General features: G+C 41.0%; 1 protein-coding gene across 1 annotated transcript in view; it reads right to left on the minus strand.

The window, feature by feature from the left end:
• tsnare1 (T-SNARE Domain Containing 1) overlaps window positions 1-17,650 on the minus strand; it is a 188,791-nt gene that overhangs the window by 79,473 nt on the left and 91,668 nt on the right. Inside the window, exon 8 of the mRNA XM_065239873.1 lies at window positions 8,175-8,330. Coding sequence (XP_065095945.1) covers window positions 8,175-8,330 — 156 coding nt within the window. The remainder of the gene's footprint in view (window positions 1-8,174; window positions 8,331-17,650) is intronic.

The following is a 17,650-nucleotide window of genomic DNA, read 5'->3' on the forward strand; positions in this document are numbered from 1 at the left end:
AGAGAGAGAGAGAGAGAGAGAGAGAGAGAGAGAGAGAGAGAGAGAGCGAGCGCACACCCACAGTGTCAGAGTTGTTTGTTATAAGAATAACACCATCTTCGCCTCGCTGCATCAAAGTAGATCAACATGGGACGTGCTGTGACTAAGCATACACAAGACAACATACATGCAAAAGAGTTCACAAAGTACAAAAACACGCACCAACATCTTTGTGGATGTCTAGTCACGTAACTGTGTGTATGGGTTTATAGCCACAAAGAGACACGGTCGTGCATTATGATGTGGCCGCTCAATTAACTGTTTTAATCCTCGAAGGTTGCTTTTTCATAGCTCAAGAGATTTAATGCAGTCCTCAGTTTAGTTTTATTTAGGCATCAACTTTCTCTCAGATTCAGATGTCCTTAAAAGAAAATTAGAATAAATGTTGACGCAATAGAGATTTTACAGCTTTACATTAAAGTTAACTGCATATTTGAACAAAAATGGTCTGGGAAGAATTATAGATTTAGGGGTGGGTGGTATGAACAAAATCTAATTTACATTTATGCATTTCTCCAAAGCAACTTATAGTGCATTACAACGTATACATTTTTATCAATGTGTGTGTGTTTTTCCAAGGTTCGAACTCATGATCTTTTGTGATGCTAACAGGAGGTAGCTCAATGTCTCAAATCTCATTTGTTGTTACTTTGCGTTCATCACACCAGACGCAGAAGTGGCAGCAAAAAATGTGGAATTCACGCGTAGTTGGACGCTTGAACATTTTTAGTTAACTTGCTTCATTCGCGAAATTCTCGTCATTCGAGACATTCACACGTAAATTCGCATCATATAGCTCAAATTTAGTAAACTTACCAGATTGTTCGACCTCCTCACTCACTTTCTTCCAAACAAGATTATTTTAATTCCTGTAAAAGTATGAAGATGTCTTGTGTAGCGATGATGATGATTGTCCTGCATCGTTGTTTTGTTTTTCTGCCTCAGGTCGCTTCCAGTAATTACATCAATGCTAGAGCAAGCTCCTGATTGTTTAAAGGTGCAGCGTGTAAATTTTGAGGCATCTAGTGGTGAGGTTGCAAAATGCAAAATGCAACCAACGGCTCAGTCCACTGCTCACCCCTCGCTTTTGAAACACTTAGGGGCTGTTTACACTTGGTATTAAGATGTGTTTTCATCGATCGGATCACAAGTGGACGAGAGAGACACATTACGTTTACACCTGGTATTTAAATCCGTCTCTTTTGTCCACTTTCGACCGCTTCTGTCCTGAATACTGTGAGGGAGTGGTCTGTGAGACGGTGGGCTAGTCTCTCTGCTGTCATTCAAACGCGAGCGGGAGTAATTATGAGTTTATATGGACGCATACTTATATTATGTCGGAGTCCGCTGCTTGTTTAGCAAGTAAACATGCTGCACAGTGTTTGTACATGGATATGTTAAAGCTTTCTCTGAATGAATTGATGAAAAAACGATCGCACAACTTTCACACGCTTGCAAAATGAAACTACGGAGATCAGCCGCTTTCGTTTTATCAATGAAAGGCTAAAAATAGCGCGGTTCACCGTGTGTTCATGCCAGAAGTTAGAAAAGACGTAAAACTTGTGTTTAGTACCCCAGATTAGATAAATGGGCGGAGAGAAGGCGGTCGCGTGTGGCTGTTCGAACACATTCAACCACATGTGCGTTTACACAAGCAAAAGCATTCCGATCGAAAGGGGTTTCGACTACCTCTGAATGTGGTTGAAAGTGGTCGAAAGTGGACTGGCTCAACGTCGAAAACGCATGTTAATGCCAAGTGTAAACAGCCTCATAGAGAAGCCACCACCAGACAAACATTTCATCATAGGAGACAACTTAGTAAAAAAAGTTTGTCCGTTAAGGGCTTCTGTAGAAACATGGTGGCCCAAAATGGCGACTTCCATGTAAGGAGACTTTCTATGTCTCATTCTAAGGTAATAAACACATAACAGTTCATTATGAAAGGTCTTTATACCCCCCTAATAATATAGTTTTGTATATAATTTTGCATTTCTGCCAAGAGAACCTTCTAAAATGTGCACACCATACCTTTAAATTGGCATGAAAATCCCACAAAAGTCATATTCGGTGCAGGATGCATATTCAAGTCTTTTCATTGACTTAACATGTAAATCACTCGCGCTTGCCTCCTCTTCCGTGTCTGGTGTGAATGCACTATTAAGGAGAAATAACTAAGAAACCACCTTTTCTGCCCTAAGCTCATTTTAGAAAGTTTTCTAGTAAAAAGTGGCTTCAATTCCATCCCAGACCCTTTCAATCTAGACATCCAGATTCAGGAGTCATAACTCAATGAGCGATTCGTAAGCAAAGACATATCAGACAGTTACAGAGGTGCTCATCTGCCATTAGCGTGGTTTACTGTGGCTGCACTAAGCTTGGAAACTTTTATTTCCCACTGAAGGGCAAATGAGATGCTCTGAACGCATTTGCAGGGCAGACACGTGTGTGTATTTTTTCTCTGGGATGGGCCAGGTGTTGATTTCAGATTCCCCTTGAAATGTGTCCTTTGTCATGCCCTGCGTTTTCCTTTTTTCAAGAATTAATTTTGATGAAATGATAGCCGGTGCCAACGTGTCAGAGGTACGCCTGGGGTTGGTGTCATAGAGGGGGGAGGGCACAGCCCCAGCTCCTCCCTCTAAATGTGTCATATCCAAATTGAATTAGTTAATACAGTGGTACAATTCATTACCCTTGTGGGTGGCCACATGGAAAATCAAGAATGAGAATCCATAACGGCACGCTCAACCCTTGTGTCCTCTATCTGTGCCGTTCGTTCTTGCGCATCTCCAGGAGAAAGCTTCGGATGAACGCACATGCCGCCTGAGTAAATGCGAACTACTGAAGAGGAGAGATCAGCTTTTCGGAGGGAAACTGATTGTGCTTTACACGGATAACAGACATTCCATCTTCTCTATTTCCCTTGGGACGCCGTTTAACAGAAAGAGAGAGAGGGAAAGGCTAAAAATGCCGACGTGGGGCAGGCTGGAGGTTGTGGAGACGCAGGGAGCACATTGTCAGATATGATCAGCTTGGCTCGGCCCCGAGGCCGATGACATCTCTGGAACTTGCATCAGATCTTCTGGAGCACAAACTCATCACCTTTTCAATCATGCGAAAAACCCAGTCCAATTTGTACTTAAGTAAAATAAGCTGTCGGCTTTGTTCGAGCTTTTCATGTTTTGTCTACGTGACGAATGGGAATTTATTACAAGGGTGGAGGGATACGAGAGTGTTTGATGCCTGTCTATTAAGCAGATGCGGTAGATGCATTATTAACCGAGTGTCTATGAACTTCAGACATGTCTTCAGCCTGAAACACCATACATCTTAATTCCAACCTCTTCTCAAGGTTGTCATTGGTCATTAGCACATGCAATCCCACTCGTTTTTCAACTCTGTGCTATTCAAACCAGAAAGAGGCATTTGTTTTGACAATGCCATCTGTGTGACTCACTTTCCATCTATTCTTCTACCCCTGTCAATACTTATGACAGGCTACATTTACTTCTGGCTCCCATCCCCACTTTAAACACACCGCATCTATAAAGAACAGCACATGCTTGGTGTCCAAAAACAAAAAAAAAAATGGTTTTGAAATCAGACCAAACTGATGTCACAGAACAATACGATGACCCCATCATAGCAGGTTCACATCTGTGTGAACGCACATATGGAGCAAAACAGCTGTTTGGCCACACACGAGACATGCTTCGATAGTCTTGCAATGCTGTTTTCTTTAGCTGCCTTCTGCTTCTCTGAACAGCAGAACAAATGTTTTATTGAGTCGTGGAATTTGGGCATTTTAAAAGAACAGTCACTAAAGATAATGGCGAGTACTACAAATAGGCTTCTGCAGAGGTTTTGTTTACGCACAAGGAAATAAGTGATGTACTGATATTTCCTTAAAAAAACATTTTTAACAATGCCTGGAGTGCTGGAAGAAGAACAATGTTTTCTGCAAAGCACGACAACCGTACAGATATTACGTGTGAGTTTGTTAAGGACAGATAACAAAGTTAAAGTGCTTTTCTGTGGGGGGATATAAAAATATCCATTCATCCTTACACAGTTGAACAAAGAGTCGTACGAAACAATATTTTGGCATTTAACACTGTCAAAACACTGCACAGAGAGAAAAACTAAAAATCTGATATCTTATGCAAGCTTTTGAATGTGTTTAAACACATAAATGGATAAACACATCTATGAAGTTGTTGGAATAGCCACATTTTGCACAATTATGCACAGGTTGAAAGATTAAACCAACACATTTTTAATTTATTTATAAAGTAAGTGCACACTCACAATAAAATTGGTGTTAAATAGCACCAGAAGCTTGAAATCATAGAGGAACCATTTTAGTGCTATATGGCACCTATTTAGCACCTATGAAGAACTATACGTAAGGAAAAGAGGTGGGTAGAGTAGCCAAAATCTGTACTCAAGTAAAAGTACAAGTACTTATACAAAAATGTGCTCAAGTAAAAGTAAAACTCTAATTATTAACTTGAGTAAAAGTAAAAAAAAGTATTAGAGGAAAAACTACTCAAGTAGTTAGTTACTCGTTACTTCCGATCAGAAAAGACGCGTAAAAACACAGAATTTCAGACTACTTGAAGGACTCTCACAAACATCTCCTTGAAAGTCTCATTGTTCTGCTTATATACTTCTTATAAACCTATAGGTTGAAGTAAAGCAGCCTGAAACATCACATAATGTGTCATTAAATATATCACACACACTTAAACACAAACTGACTGTTATCTGACAGTTGACTGTGTCTTTATTTTCACATTCACAAGTTCACAAACTTGTCAGCATCTTCATTTAAACAAGCTAACAGTAAACAAAAAAGAACCGGTATTTAAAGTTTGTCTGTTTGTTATCATGTTTTTATATGTATATGTTATTTCAGTGCCTTTAAAGTGCAATTACTGAACATAAACAGGAGCTTGATAAAAATGCTAATTTTAGAATTTCATATGGAACTTATCTGCAAATCAACTCTACATTTATTATAATATATGAATATATGGAAATGTGCAGAGGTGAATGTTTGTTGTTTTTAAGGTTTACATGATTTGTCATTTAGGGCTGGGATAAACGATTATTTTTTTAACGATTAATCTAGCGATTATTTTTTCGATGCATCGATTAATCTAACGATTCATTTTGTCAGTCCAATTCGACTTCGATTCGATTCGATTCTCGATTATCTCCCCATTAATTAACTAATAGCAAGTTATACATGTTGATTTACATATCTGAATGTAAACATTTCAATATATCTTTATTGCTCTTAAAATTTAAAATAAAAAAGACTATACAAGTGCAAAATAATGCATTCTTAGACAGAGGTAGCATTCAAAAAAGCATTTGTACTGTACATACTGTGCAGTTAAGTAACCGTATAAAAATCTTAAGTTCAAATTACTTTATTTTACATGCATTTATGAGCAAAACCTCTTCAATGTGCCTTTTGATGGTCTGTGTAATTTTTATAACTAGATTTGTTTAATCCACATTGTTTTTCTGTCCATTTAATGACAGATATAAACACAATTATTTTAAGAAGCACATATATTATTAAATCTCTTTCTCTTAAGTTTATTAAGATAGATGAGGACTCATTTACTGCTGGACAGAGAGTGAATGAAAGCGCAGTCTTCTGGCAACAGTGACATATTTCATTGCTTTCTGTTAAATTGCTCAAATGACTGTTTAAAACACACTTGGCATCACATTCATGATTTTATGGTAAAATGACACTTTTTCGCGTAAATCCACGAGCATTTAAACCATAAACAAAGCACTTTCACTTTAATTGAGCGTGAGCAGCGCAGCAGAACCACGCAGAAACGATTGCAGCACTTTTGCTACAGAGCCGCCCAAGTATTTGCAGCTGGCTCCGACCTCCGTTTATATCCGTTTCGAGCCGCGAGCTCGCGCTGCTCATGCGGCGGGGTGCATGCTTGTGAACATTGGCGCTGAAAAAACCACGCGCCGCGCGGCCGCAGGCACTGCTCACCCTTGCTGTGTGAAACCGGCGTGGACTGAAGCCAATTGCGTTGCTACTACTGCGCCGCCTTTTTGGGTCTGACGAATCGACGCGCATATTTTGCGTCGACGTATTTTTTGCGTCGACGTCGTCGATTACGTCGACGCGTTGTCCCAGCCCTATTGTCATTGCTTGCACATATGACAAAAACACTCGGACAGTGTGTAATTTAGTATTACCATAAGGTAAATGTGCCCATAGTTACCGATAATACCAATAATAGTGCTTAAATCATCACTGACACTTACCGCTACATGTTGTTTCAGGTTGGAGCTTGAATTCCTTTATGCTCAGTTCGTTTTGGACTGGACATATTATACATATTATAAGAAAAGCTTTGTGTTGTGCCGTTACACCGTTGGTATGCATTATTTTCAATTATTCCACTTATACCACAGTTACCACAAACATTGCTCTGGTGCCTATTTTTAAGACATTTGACAGGTTAGGTGTGCGGTTTACAGAAAAATAATCAATACCCATGGAATATTTATCAACCAATCAGAATACAACATTCAACAGCACTGTGGTATAAGGGATGAAATAGCACCACTATAGCACCACTATAACTCCTTCCTCAACTCCCCAGCCAGCTGCAGCACCCTCTGTGTCGCCACCCCCCCCAGCCAGCTGCAGCGCCCCGTGTCGCCGGCCCCCCAGCCAGCTGCAGCGCCCCGTGTCGCCGGCCCCCCAGCCAGCTGCAGCGCCCCCTGTGTCGCTGGCCCCCCATCCAGCTGCAGCGCCCCCTGTGTCGCCAGCCCCCAAGCCAGCTGCAGCCTCATCTATCCTGGTTCCTGTCTTGTCTCCGCTGACGCCTGCAGTGCCCCCTGTCATTGTCCCTGTCTCGTCTCCGCTGCCGGCCGCAGTATCCCCTGAGTTGCTCCCTGTCTCGCCCCCCTTGTCAGCCTCACCCTTGTCGCCCTGCCCGTCCTCTTGGTCTCCAGTCACTGTATCCATGCCTTCGGGAAACTCATCTCCTGTCCCAAGCCAACCCGGCTCACCTACTCCATCCCCATTTCCTGACCCCCCTCAGCCCTTAGATCCTGTCCTGTTTCCCTCTGTCCTGCCACCCTCAGTTGATCCTCCCAAGAACCCAGTCAAGCCTCCCCGGACTTCTCGTACCCGATACTGTGCTACACCTCGGAGATCCAGGACTCAGACCCCAACCAGTCCCACCCAGCCTGGACCTCCACCTGTGAACTCCTTTGTTCCCCCACCCCCCCTCCCATGTTTATTGTTTTTATTGTGTCACCCCAATCCTCTTGTCATTCTTCAATGTTTACCATTATTGTTATTTGTCATGTTTTCGTGGTGTCTGTCTATCTGTCAGTATGTCTAGTCCCGTGTCTAGTGTCCCTGAGGAGCATCTGGAAGCCACTCCTTAAGAGGCGGGTTCTGTCATGATTCTGCCCTCTTGTCCTTTGTTTAATCTAGTCTTGAGGCAGAATCATGACAGACCCATGTTTTGTGTGGGATCACGTTGTCTCAGTATTGTTTTTATTAGACCAAGTGCTTCCCGTGTCCTGTCACTTTTACCCCGCTCCCTTGTCATCCTCATCTTGATTTTTTTATCATGGTCACCTGTCGTCCTCATTATTTTGTCCCTATTTATAGTCCTTGTGATTTTGTGTTCATTGCGGGATCGTCTTGCCTTGTTCCTGTCTGTTGCTGTCATTATTCAGTCTGGTTAAGTCAAATACTTTCTCTATTCTAAAGTCAAGTTTGTATTCTATATTTTGTTTAGTGTGTATTCTAGTCCTGCTTTTGTTTTTGTTACTTCAGTTTATTGTTCAGTCGCTCTTGCGTACTCTGCCTTGTTTAGTGCTGTTTTGCCCCCTCGTGGGTTTTGTTTTTCTGTTTTCTGTAAAATAAAGTTTCAGTGTTATCCTCACCTGTGTCTGCGCTTGGGTTCGTCTCCTGCACACTCCTGACACATTTGGAACCAATATGTACATCTGAGGTACTATTATGAACTCGTAGGGACCATTCATTGACAGTATCCGAAGGTGGGCGGAGCTTGTTTATAACATGTTTTGACTTTGTGGGTGTGGCTAATCAATGAAGTAGGATCTACTACCTCAATCTGAAGAATTGCTTCTTCTCTTTGCCTCAGGATCTCCACGTCTTCCTCGCTGATCTCTGACAGGAAAGCTTGGCCATCACTCTCCACATTTTCGTCCACCTCGAACAAAGGCCCCCCATCATCCAGTTCGATGAAAGGTGTCTTTACACTCTGTACACACACAACAACAAACAGAAAGATTTTTTTACTGTATGTTTGTGACATACATATACTATCTTTAGCATCAGATTACTGCAGAGGTTAAATCTGACTTTGGCCCATAGCAGCATTTAGTGAGTGGCAGCACAGGACTTTTATTGTTTACTTCATGTCACAGTGCTGTCAATTAACCTGTTGCACAAGGAGTGCACAATGCACATTTTTTTAGGCCCTGTACAAGAAAACCTCAGCGGCCCTGCTATCATACGAATTAACCCTGTAATCCCTGGACAGATTTCCTATGATGATGTAATTGAAGACTTTCCATCAAAAACTGTAAGAAAACTCAGGTCTAGGGAGGTTGAGTTTTTAGTGTTAAGAATTAAATTACATATATTTTGTGTGCTTTTTGTTTAAAGTGCTTCTTTGTTTGTAATAATTATTTACTTTTGTTGTTAAAAATATCTTTAAAAAACTGGCGGGGCGGGTTGAGGTGCTGAAGAAGGGCGCCACAAAAGTTAGAACCACCACTAGGTGAAGTCCAAGTTCTACTTTGGAAATGACATGAGTTGCACAACTTTCTCAGAGATCAATCTGTAAACATCTTACATAAGACTGTGGAGAAAAAGATAAAACATAATGATTTGTCAAGCACTATTTCAGCGAAGGAATTGCAACGAGTCTGCCTTTGTTAGTCATTAAGGTTGAACTATCCCTCAGCCTGAAGGCTCTTAAGGTGGGAGTCGGTCACTTAGAGAGGAGAACATTGATCTGCTAATTTCTGAAATTGCATATGCATGACATCGATAAAGGCCCGAGGCAGGCTGTTATTTTTTCTGATGTGTTGGATGACTCATTGTATTTTTCCTCTCAGAATTAGCACATCTCGGTCCACCTTGAGAACATCTTTTCTTTTGCGATGTTGTTGTCATCCCACTCACTCAGGGTTCCCACCGTCTATTAGGTCACAGAGTGGTTTGTGTTTGGGAGGATTTTATCATCTATTGACAAGAAAAATTATGCATAAATTATGCTTTATTCCATGTGTATGCTTGGATGCATTATTTGCCCTGAAATATGTTGTCAAGGTTTCTTTATTTGTGTGCCTAGAATGCATCTGTAAAGTTTCAGCTCAAACTACCCACGGATCATTGTTATAGCATGTCCAACATGCCCCAATTGGACGGGAGCAATAAAGTGTTATTTTTATGTGTGTACTTTTAAATGCAAATGAGCTACTGTTTTCGGTTAAAAATCTGATTCCTGTGATACAATTTGGGACAATAGAAACCCCTCGTTCAGACAGCCAGCGACGTTATCGCTGTGTGTCGCCCGTCTCTTTCAATGAGGCGTTTCTAAATCTGCTTGTCATAAACAACTGAGTAACATCCACGCCAGTAACTAACGAGAGAAGGATGACGTGAACTCCACTGCTTCATTCTCATTGGTAGTCGCTCCCGAAATTCGCTCGACAACAAGTAAACTTTTCTTAACTTTCTCGCGTCGCTGGACACGCCCATACGGTCGCCAACGGTCACTTTCGCTCGTGTCGCCGGAAGTCGCCCGGTTTCCTTTGAAATGAATGAGATTGTGTCGCTCTGCTACTGCTGGTCGCTCGCTGTCTGGTTGGGGCATAAGGGTGTCACGATTTTGATTTTAAATCAAAATTGATCGAAATTAGGTCACAACCTCAAACTTTGAATAAAAAAATGAAATCGTTGATGCTGCCACGTCCCCATGTTATGTCTGGTGGGCTTGCCAAGTGGGAAAAAAACATTGAGTGCTGTGAGTCAACCTCCTCTAACTTAGCTAGCTACAGCCAGTTAGCAGATAGCATGGCAGATGCCGGAGATGCCAAGCTGCTCGTTACATGGGAAACCAAAAAATAGCAAGCGCCTTCCGCCTTTAGCTGAAATCAATCAGAACAGAGCACGCACGCGTGCACAGCAGAACGGCGTCTGTGCCAGGACCGATCGTTTCTCTGAACTGAGATCTGTTTAAGTTTCACAATAACTTATTTTAGTTGCTTAAGAGTTATGAAAACAGCATTTAAACATGACTTATTAGGGTATAGTCTCAAAATCTTGTCTGATGGTAATAAAAACGTGTTTTAAGGTGCAAAATACTGACAGGAATATTCAACTGATAGGAAGTTCCGTTTTATCAGGTATGTGCGTGTACCATATTTTTCCACTGGCAGCACGATGCCAGGGCAGGGCATCTTGGGTTCAAGGTCAGATATTATATTTCATAAAAGTCTAGTCTAAAAATGGAATAGGATTTGTAAGAAAAAAGTACAAATCGAGATTCGAATCGTGACATTAGAATCGAAAATGCAATCGAATCGAGGATTTGGGGAATCGTGACACTCCTATACAGTAGTATATTTAACTGCATTAGTGCTAAAACGTGGTACAAACACATTTAGAAAAGTTTTTTGTAAAGTTAACCAGTCAGTGGCTATGGTCCGGACTTTGCTTTTGTGACATCACATTAACAAGAGAAACAAAACAGCATGTTAAATGAGACTGCTCTGGTTTAAGAGGAATTTAAAAAAGAGGAGTGAGTGGGTTTTTTTTCATTGTAGGGAGATTGTGTTCACACACTGCCAACAAACATTTATGTCCAAACATAAATGTGCATATTTTGGCCCCTTTAATAAAAATAAGTATATCACTAGTTTAATATCGATGACTATATAAATGAAAAGCATTCTTCTTTGATACAGATTCTTCACATTTGATCAAATTTAGTTTAAATGTCCCTTAGTGTATCAGAGATGCTGGAACATTTATGAATTCTTTATAAAGTAACGGGAAAGGTCCCATATGAAAAATGGATCCAAATCACATTATGTCATAGGATGAGTCTGACTCATTCAAGGCAGCATATCTTCAATTCAGAAAGTGTGTCTCACTAATCCAAATTCTCTATAAGGGACAAGTGCTATTGTACAGTGGATAAGGTGGTCCACATTTATACTAAAGTTAAATTTATTAATGCTTGTTCTCAGTATAATCAGGAGCATGGCACATATAAAACTTTACGTTTCAGGTTTCATAGGCTTGTAGATGAGAGATGGTTTAATTATAGCAAAGTTATCTAGATCAGTGGAGACATTCTTCCGCCAATCGATCAGAAGAAACAGAGTACTAATCCCACCTTCTCTCTGCTATTTTTAAAGACAGGTCACAGACTATTTCTAAAGTTTTTCTTTTCCTTTGTCTTAAGATTAAAATGATAAGCAAATGGATAAAAAACTTTGCATTTTTAGATATTTAGCCATCTCAACTTGAATACAGAACTCCAGATTTAAAGTTCCTTTAAAGATCAACTTTACTTCTGTGTTATGATGTATTTCAGAGTGAAACGGAATATCAAACGAGATAATTAGTGGGCGTGGTTTGTGTTTTCACTGTGATTTGATTGGATATTCATGAATATCAGCTGACATCACTCACATCTCAAACTTGTTTGCCGGCATTTTGAGTCCATAAAGTGGTGGCAAAAGAACTAGAAGCTATGTCTTCAATATGTTGTGAGCATCAAAATCGCTATTTTTACAACACTAAGGCGGCTCAACACAACATGATACTTTGCTCGAAGTATCACCTGGATCTCTACACATGAACTCGAGCATTGAGAACATTGTTTGTGTACACAGAGTTTACTAAAAAAAAGGTTTTGAACAACTGACTTCTGCTGTTTTGCCGTCCGCTCGCCGCCATCTTGCCAGTCAATCTCCAATCTCGATCTCCAAATGTGACGTAAGGAGGGAAGAGATTAAAGATGGATAGCTCCTAAATCATAGTTCCATATAAATGCACGAATAAGTTGTTGTTGTGTCGCAAGTGATAAACAATATTGACCTTCTAGTTGAAAAAGGAGCCTCATATGAGATTCATTCATTCGGATGAGATTGATTCTTCATGTCTGGCAAAGATGGCGAGCGGACACCAAAACAGCCAAAGTCAGTTGTTCAAAACCTTTCTTTTTAATAAACTCTGTGTACACAAACAATGTTCTCAATGCTCACGTTCATGTGTAGAGATCCAGACAATACTTCGAGCAAAGTTTCATATTGTGTCCCGCCTTCTTATGCTGAGTTTACACCAACGGCGTTTCAGGCGTCAAAATCGTGTCTACCGCACGTGGTTTGCCACTTGAACAATTTGGATGCATTTGCGAGTGTAGAGCGGAGTAGACGCGCAGAAAAAGCAAGCATTTGATGCGCGTCAGAGGCAAACTCCGCTTCTTGTGGGAGGGGCAAGTGCTATGCGGTTGTCTGTTTGCAAGATGACTGATGTTGATTGTGCATTTATCAAGAGAGTTACCAGTTTGTATTTGGTAACCTTACTATAGGGGGAAAATAAACGACACGGGTCGATAAACGTCAGGTGCCTCAAAAGTGAAGTGTGTATTACAATTACCAGGTTGCCCAATGTCCTCACTGACACTCTTCCAAGGGAGGTCGTTTTTATTCCTGTCTCCTCTATAGAAATAAGAACTTGTGTCGTATAGCTCCGGGTGACTGCTTACGGACAATATCAAGCATTGTTGAATGAGTGACTCCGGGCGGGGCTGCCACCACAGCAGCAAGCAGACTCCTGATTGGTTAATACGGTGCGAAATTCCGCCAAAGTTCAAATTGTTTAACTTGGGCATCAGCCGCAAATTCGTGTGAACCGCTAAATGCACAAAAAGCACCATTCGCATGTACCACGCACAACGCTCAATTCGCGTCTTCCGCGCCGAACGCCTATTCCGCGCCGCGGGACCTCCTGACGCGCGTCAACGCGTCTTCACATTGACTTCACATTGAAATCACTCACGCTTTACGCCTCTACCGCGGTTGGTGTAAACGCAGCATTAGTGCAAAATAGTGGTAGTCTTTGGCAGCAAACAGCAGCTGGAAGAACGCATCAGGGATCAAGTAGGGATCACACTCTTATAACGATGATAGTTTTTGAAAGTAGCGTTTCTTTTCATGACAGTCGAGGTGCGAAATGATGTCTTTCGTAGCCATTTCCGTACAAATCATAGACAGTAAAAGATAAGAAATCCGTAAAACATTGCAACCTAGCTTTGTCTAGCTAATGTCTGTGGTACTCGGTAGGTACTCAAGATGGTGGCAGTAAGCTGGAAAAAGAGCGGATGATGTAAAAGGTCACATGACTGATATTCATGAATAAAAAAGTTGGCATTTTATTCAGATATAGAACTAAGAGGGGACGGAGTTAACGGATGCTGCCGCCCAAGCAGTCTAGCTGATGTCATCAGAGGAGGATCGGCACAAGAGGGCAGAAGGACATCTTTGGATTTTGATTAAAGTTTGCCTGACTGTTGATCACAAAGCAAGAAGATCCTCAGTTCAAACCTTGGCTGGATTGAGAGGTCTTTCTGTGTGTAAGAGTGGGTGTACTCCGGGTACTCCGGTTTCCTCCCACGGTCCAAAAACATGCAGATTAGGTCAATTGTGCTTTCCCACTGTGTGTATAGATCAACGTGTGCATTAACTTGTGTATAGATAAACCAGTTTTCACCATGAATAAGGCCATAGATGCTGGAATGGCATGAAGAAAATAAATCAATGAATACAAATTGAGGAATGTTAACAGTTGTAAATATGGTTTTTAAAAGGCATTGCTTGCATTCATTGAGGCTTTCAACCCATTTCAGAGTAATCCTTTAAACATATGAAGTTGTCTCGAGTACTTTAATAAAGTCTATGTTCGATAAAACGATTATCAACAATGATAACATGCTGTGGTTTCTCTTTGAACTCAGACAAATAAGGCTCAGGCTGAACCTGGCGATCAAACAACTTTTTAATAATGTTGTATTACTGACTAAGAGCTCAGCATGTTGTTTGTTTTTGGTTGCGTACGTGGTGTTTATATCAAAACTACACATCCTGTTTGATTGCTCCGGTCAGGTATTTCCAGAGGGATTGTGGATGGAGATGAAAAGATCAGAGACGCAGTCACAGGTGACAGCGTCTGACATAAAAGCAGCATTTTCAGAAAATGTCAAAAGAAGAGGAAACAGAATCAAAGTGCATTCTAATAGACCTCAGACTGTTGGACAAGTTTGTGTACGTATCTAACATCGTTACAAATGTGGAGTCAATCTGAGCTGCTGTTATGCACTGAAGGTGATACAGAACACAATACCTATCATTCAGTCTGTACTTATCAATCATCGGGACATACTTGAACAATCTCAGGTGAATGCTGAAAATTGAAGTTTGATGGAAGTTGAAATATGTCTGGTGTCTGAAAGATGTCAGATTTGGGGGCGTTTTGTCAAATGAAACTCTTCACAAGAGATTAAACCCCCATTTGTGGTAATTCTCAAAGTTTCTTGTTTCTTTTCTCCAATATCACTTTTCAATCAGCGAAACAAAAGTCGTATAAACCAAACATGAGATTTCAGTTGTACAGAAGTAAGCCCTGAAGTTACAAAAAAATTTGTCATTTAGCAGACGCAAACTTACAGTCTACTTAAGACTCATCCCACACAAGAAACTCACTTCAGCTAAAACGCTCACAAAAATATAAGTGTGATAACATTTTAACCTTATTTGGAGAATCCTGTGAAGTCTTGTTATTTATGGTTACAACATATATAAGTGACACAAAAAAAACAGTGTACAAATGATATAAAAAGTATATATAAATATATACAAAGAAAGATAGAGAGACATAGCTGCATATATCTTTATTATATATGAAGGGCTCAGATGCAAAAGCTACTAAAGACCACCTCCTTCAAAAATGAGATAATGATACTGACCAAATGCTCTTTCTCATATACCATACGTTTATTAAATACGTTCATATCAAATCCACCTAATCCCAGCCTAAGGCCATTCGGAAATACTGCTTTGTTGGTAGAATGGGCAATAAAGGTGCCCCTCCGTTGTGTAGTACACGCATCTTTAGTTTTGCTTTACTGTTGCAGTTTAGTGCCGCTTCAAAATGGGTGGGATATTTGACTTATCGCTATAGTTGCGTCAGTCTACTGCCATGACATCATCGTTAAAAATGCATTACAAACGCTCAACATGGGAGCAAAGCAGCATGGAATGGTGTTCTTAATTCTCGGCATGCAGATGTTTGTCACCACTAGGATTGTACCGATAGACGATAGTTTGGTTGCCGCGGTGACAGAATTTTCCCACCGGTTAATTGGCGCGTCACAAACCCGGTGATCCCGGTTTCACCGGGTGGGAGGGGCTTATAAAATGCGCATGCAGACGTGCACATTTTACTTTCACTTTTGAATTACGCAACTGTTTAAATGCAGCGCTTGCGTAAGCTGCGTTAAATCGCGTATGAATTTGCGTGCAATGCGAGTGCAACAGCTGGTTTAATTAAGTGCTTGAGGCAATGTGCGCAGGTAATTCTCACAGAACCCGCCAGTCCCAAGCAGAGCAACCGGCTACTTCTCCATAAAGCGCTGCTTGAATGATGGGTTTATTATTTTTCTTGATGAAAAACACAACAACAAAATGATCTCGCTTATATTAAACATCATATATGTATATTATAACAAAAACGAGAAAGCACGCGGCTTCTGTCATCATCTGGTCAGTCAGCTCGTCTCGCAAACTCTGACAGAAATAAATGAAATCTGACACCTGCTGCTCTGTGACGTGACGCACGTTCAGCTCCGCTGAATTCAGTCAGCAGACACATTCAGTTGTTAGTGTTTGCTCTCTCTAACGAAACTAAATGATTTAATTACACGAAAATATCAAAACGACGGTGAAAGACGGTGTCGCGGTGGGCAAGTGATCTAACCGGTGAGAGGCTGAAGCACCGGTAATCACCGTTTCACAGACTATCGCGGCAAGCCTAGCCAATAGTATGGTGTATTAATGTTCGCCAGACAACCTTTCATGGAAACGTGTCAGTTGGCAATGGTTATTATTATTATCATCTTAGTTTTATATTAACATACGAAATTGCGTGCTTTTTCTCGCATAAGAGAGGTTTCACAAGAGAACTTGTAATGGGTGCGGATTCCTTTTCGCATGCACCAGGAATTAATTTGCGTGTCTTGGATTCTTGCTCGCACCTGAATGCACCCGGCATGGACTCATTTTGTAATGCGCATGATTTAGACTCTTCCTCAAACATGAGCTTAAAATACGCGCGGCTCTAAAATTTCCTTGTACTAGAGAGATTGTTATGTGGTGTTCACACCAGCCGCAATAGAGGCGTCAAAAACGCGCTATTTGTGCGTAGTTGGACAGACACTTGAACATTTTCAGTTTACTCATTTGCGCATGAAAGCCGCGCGTGAAATTCTAGTAATTCGAGACATTCACGCGGAAAATGGCGTCATGTGAGGGGCTTTTATGACTCCGCTCGCTCCTTGTAATCACGTGACTACTAGAGCAAGCCCCTTATTGGTTACTGTGGCGCGAATATCCCTTCAATGTTCAGATTTTTCAACTCAAGCGATTCCCCCAACAACGTTCATTTTGCTCGTTCCGCGCCCTATTTTAGAAAATGTTTTAGATTTTTCAGTTGATTAAATGTAATGTTACGGGGTCCACCCATAGTCCACGACCTTCAAGTCCAAAAAAAGTGCGTTCATCCTTCACAAATTAAATCCAAACGGCTCCAGGATGATAAACAAAGGTCTTCTGAGGGTAATCCGTGCGGTGTTGTTGTAGAAATATCCATATTTAAAACTTTATTAACGTAAATAAATACCTTCCTGTAGCGCTGCCATCTTAGACTCCTCTGTATTCAGAAGAGAGTATTAGCGTAGTGTACGCACTTTTCTTAGTGACATATGACAAATTCGGAGGGCGGGGGCACAGACCAGCAGCAGAGTAGCCTCCGTAGGCTGCGTAATCTCTCATCCTGAATGCGGACGCGACTAAGATGGCGGCGCTACCCGAAGGTAGTTATTTATGTTATTAAAGTTTTAAATATGGATATTTCTACAACAACACCGCGCGGATTACCCTCAGAAGACCTTTGTTTATCATCCTGGATCCGTTTGGATTTAATTTGTGAAGGATGGACGCACTTTTTTTGGACTTGAAGGTCGTGGACTATGGGTGGACCCCTTAACATTACATTTAATCAACTGAAAGATCTAAAACATTTTCTAAAATATACGAAAATGTGTTTGTCTGAAAAACGATGGACATATGCAACTCGGACAGCTTGGGGGTGAGTAAATCATGGGTTTAATATCATTTTTGGCCGAACTATCCCTTTAAGAAGGATGCGGTCATGATAGTGTTGCCCTTGCTTCTTTTTTTGTGCATCAATCAAGTGACTTTTCATAAATGGGTAAAGAATGAACCA

Source organism: Paramisgurnus dabryanus, chromosome 13 (genome assembly GCF_030506205.2).
Source record: "Paramisgurnus dabryanus chromosome 13, PD_genome_1.1, whole genome shotgun sequence".
In the NCBI taxonomy this organism is placed as follows: Eukaryota; Metazoa; Chordata; class Actinopteri; order Cypriniformes; family Cobitidae; genus Paramisgurnus; species Paramisgurnus dabryanus.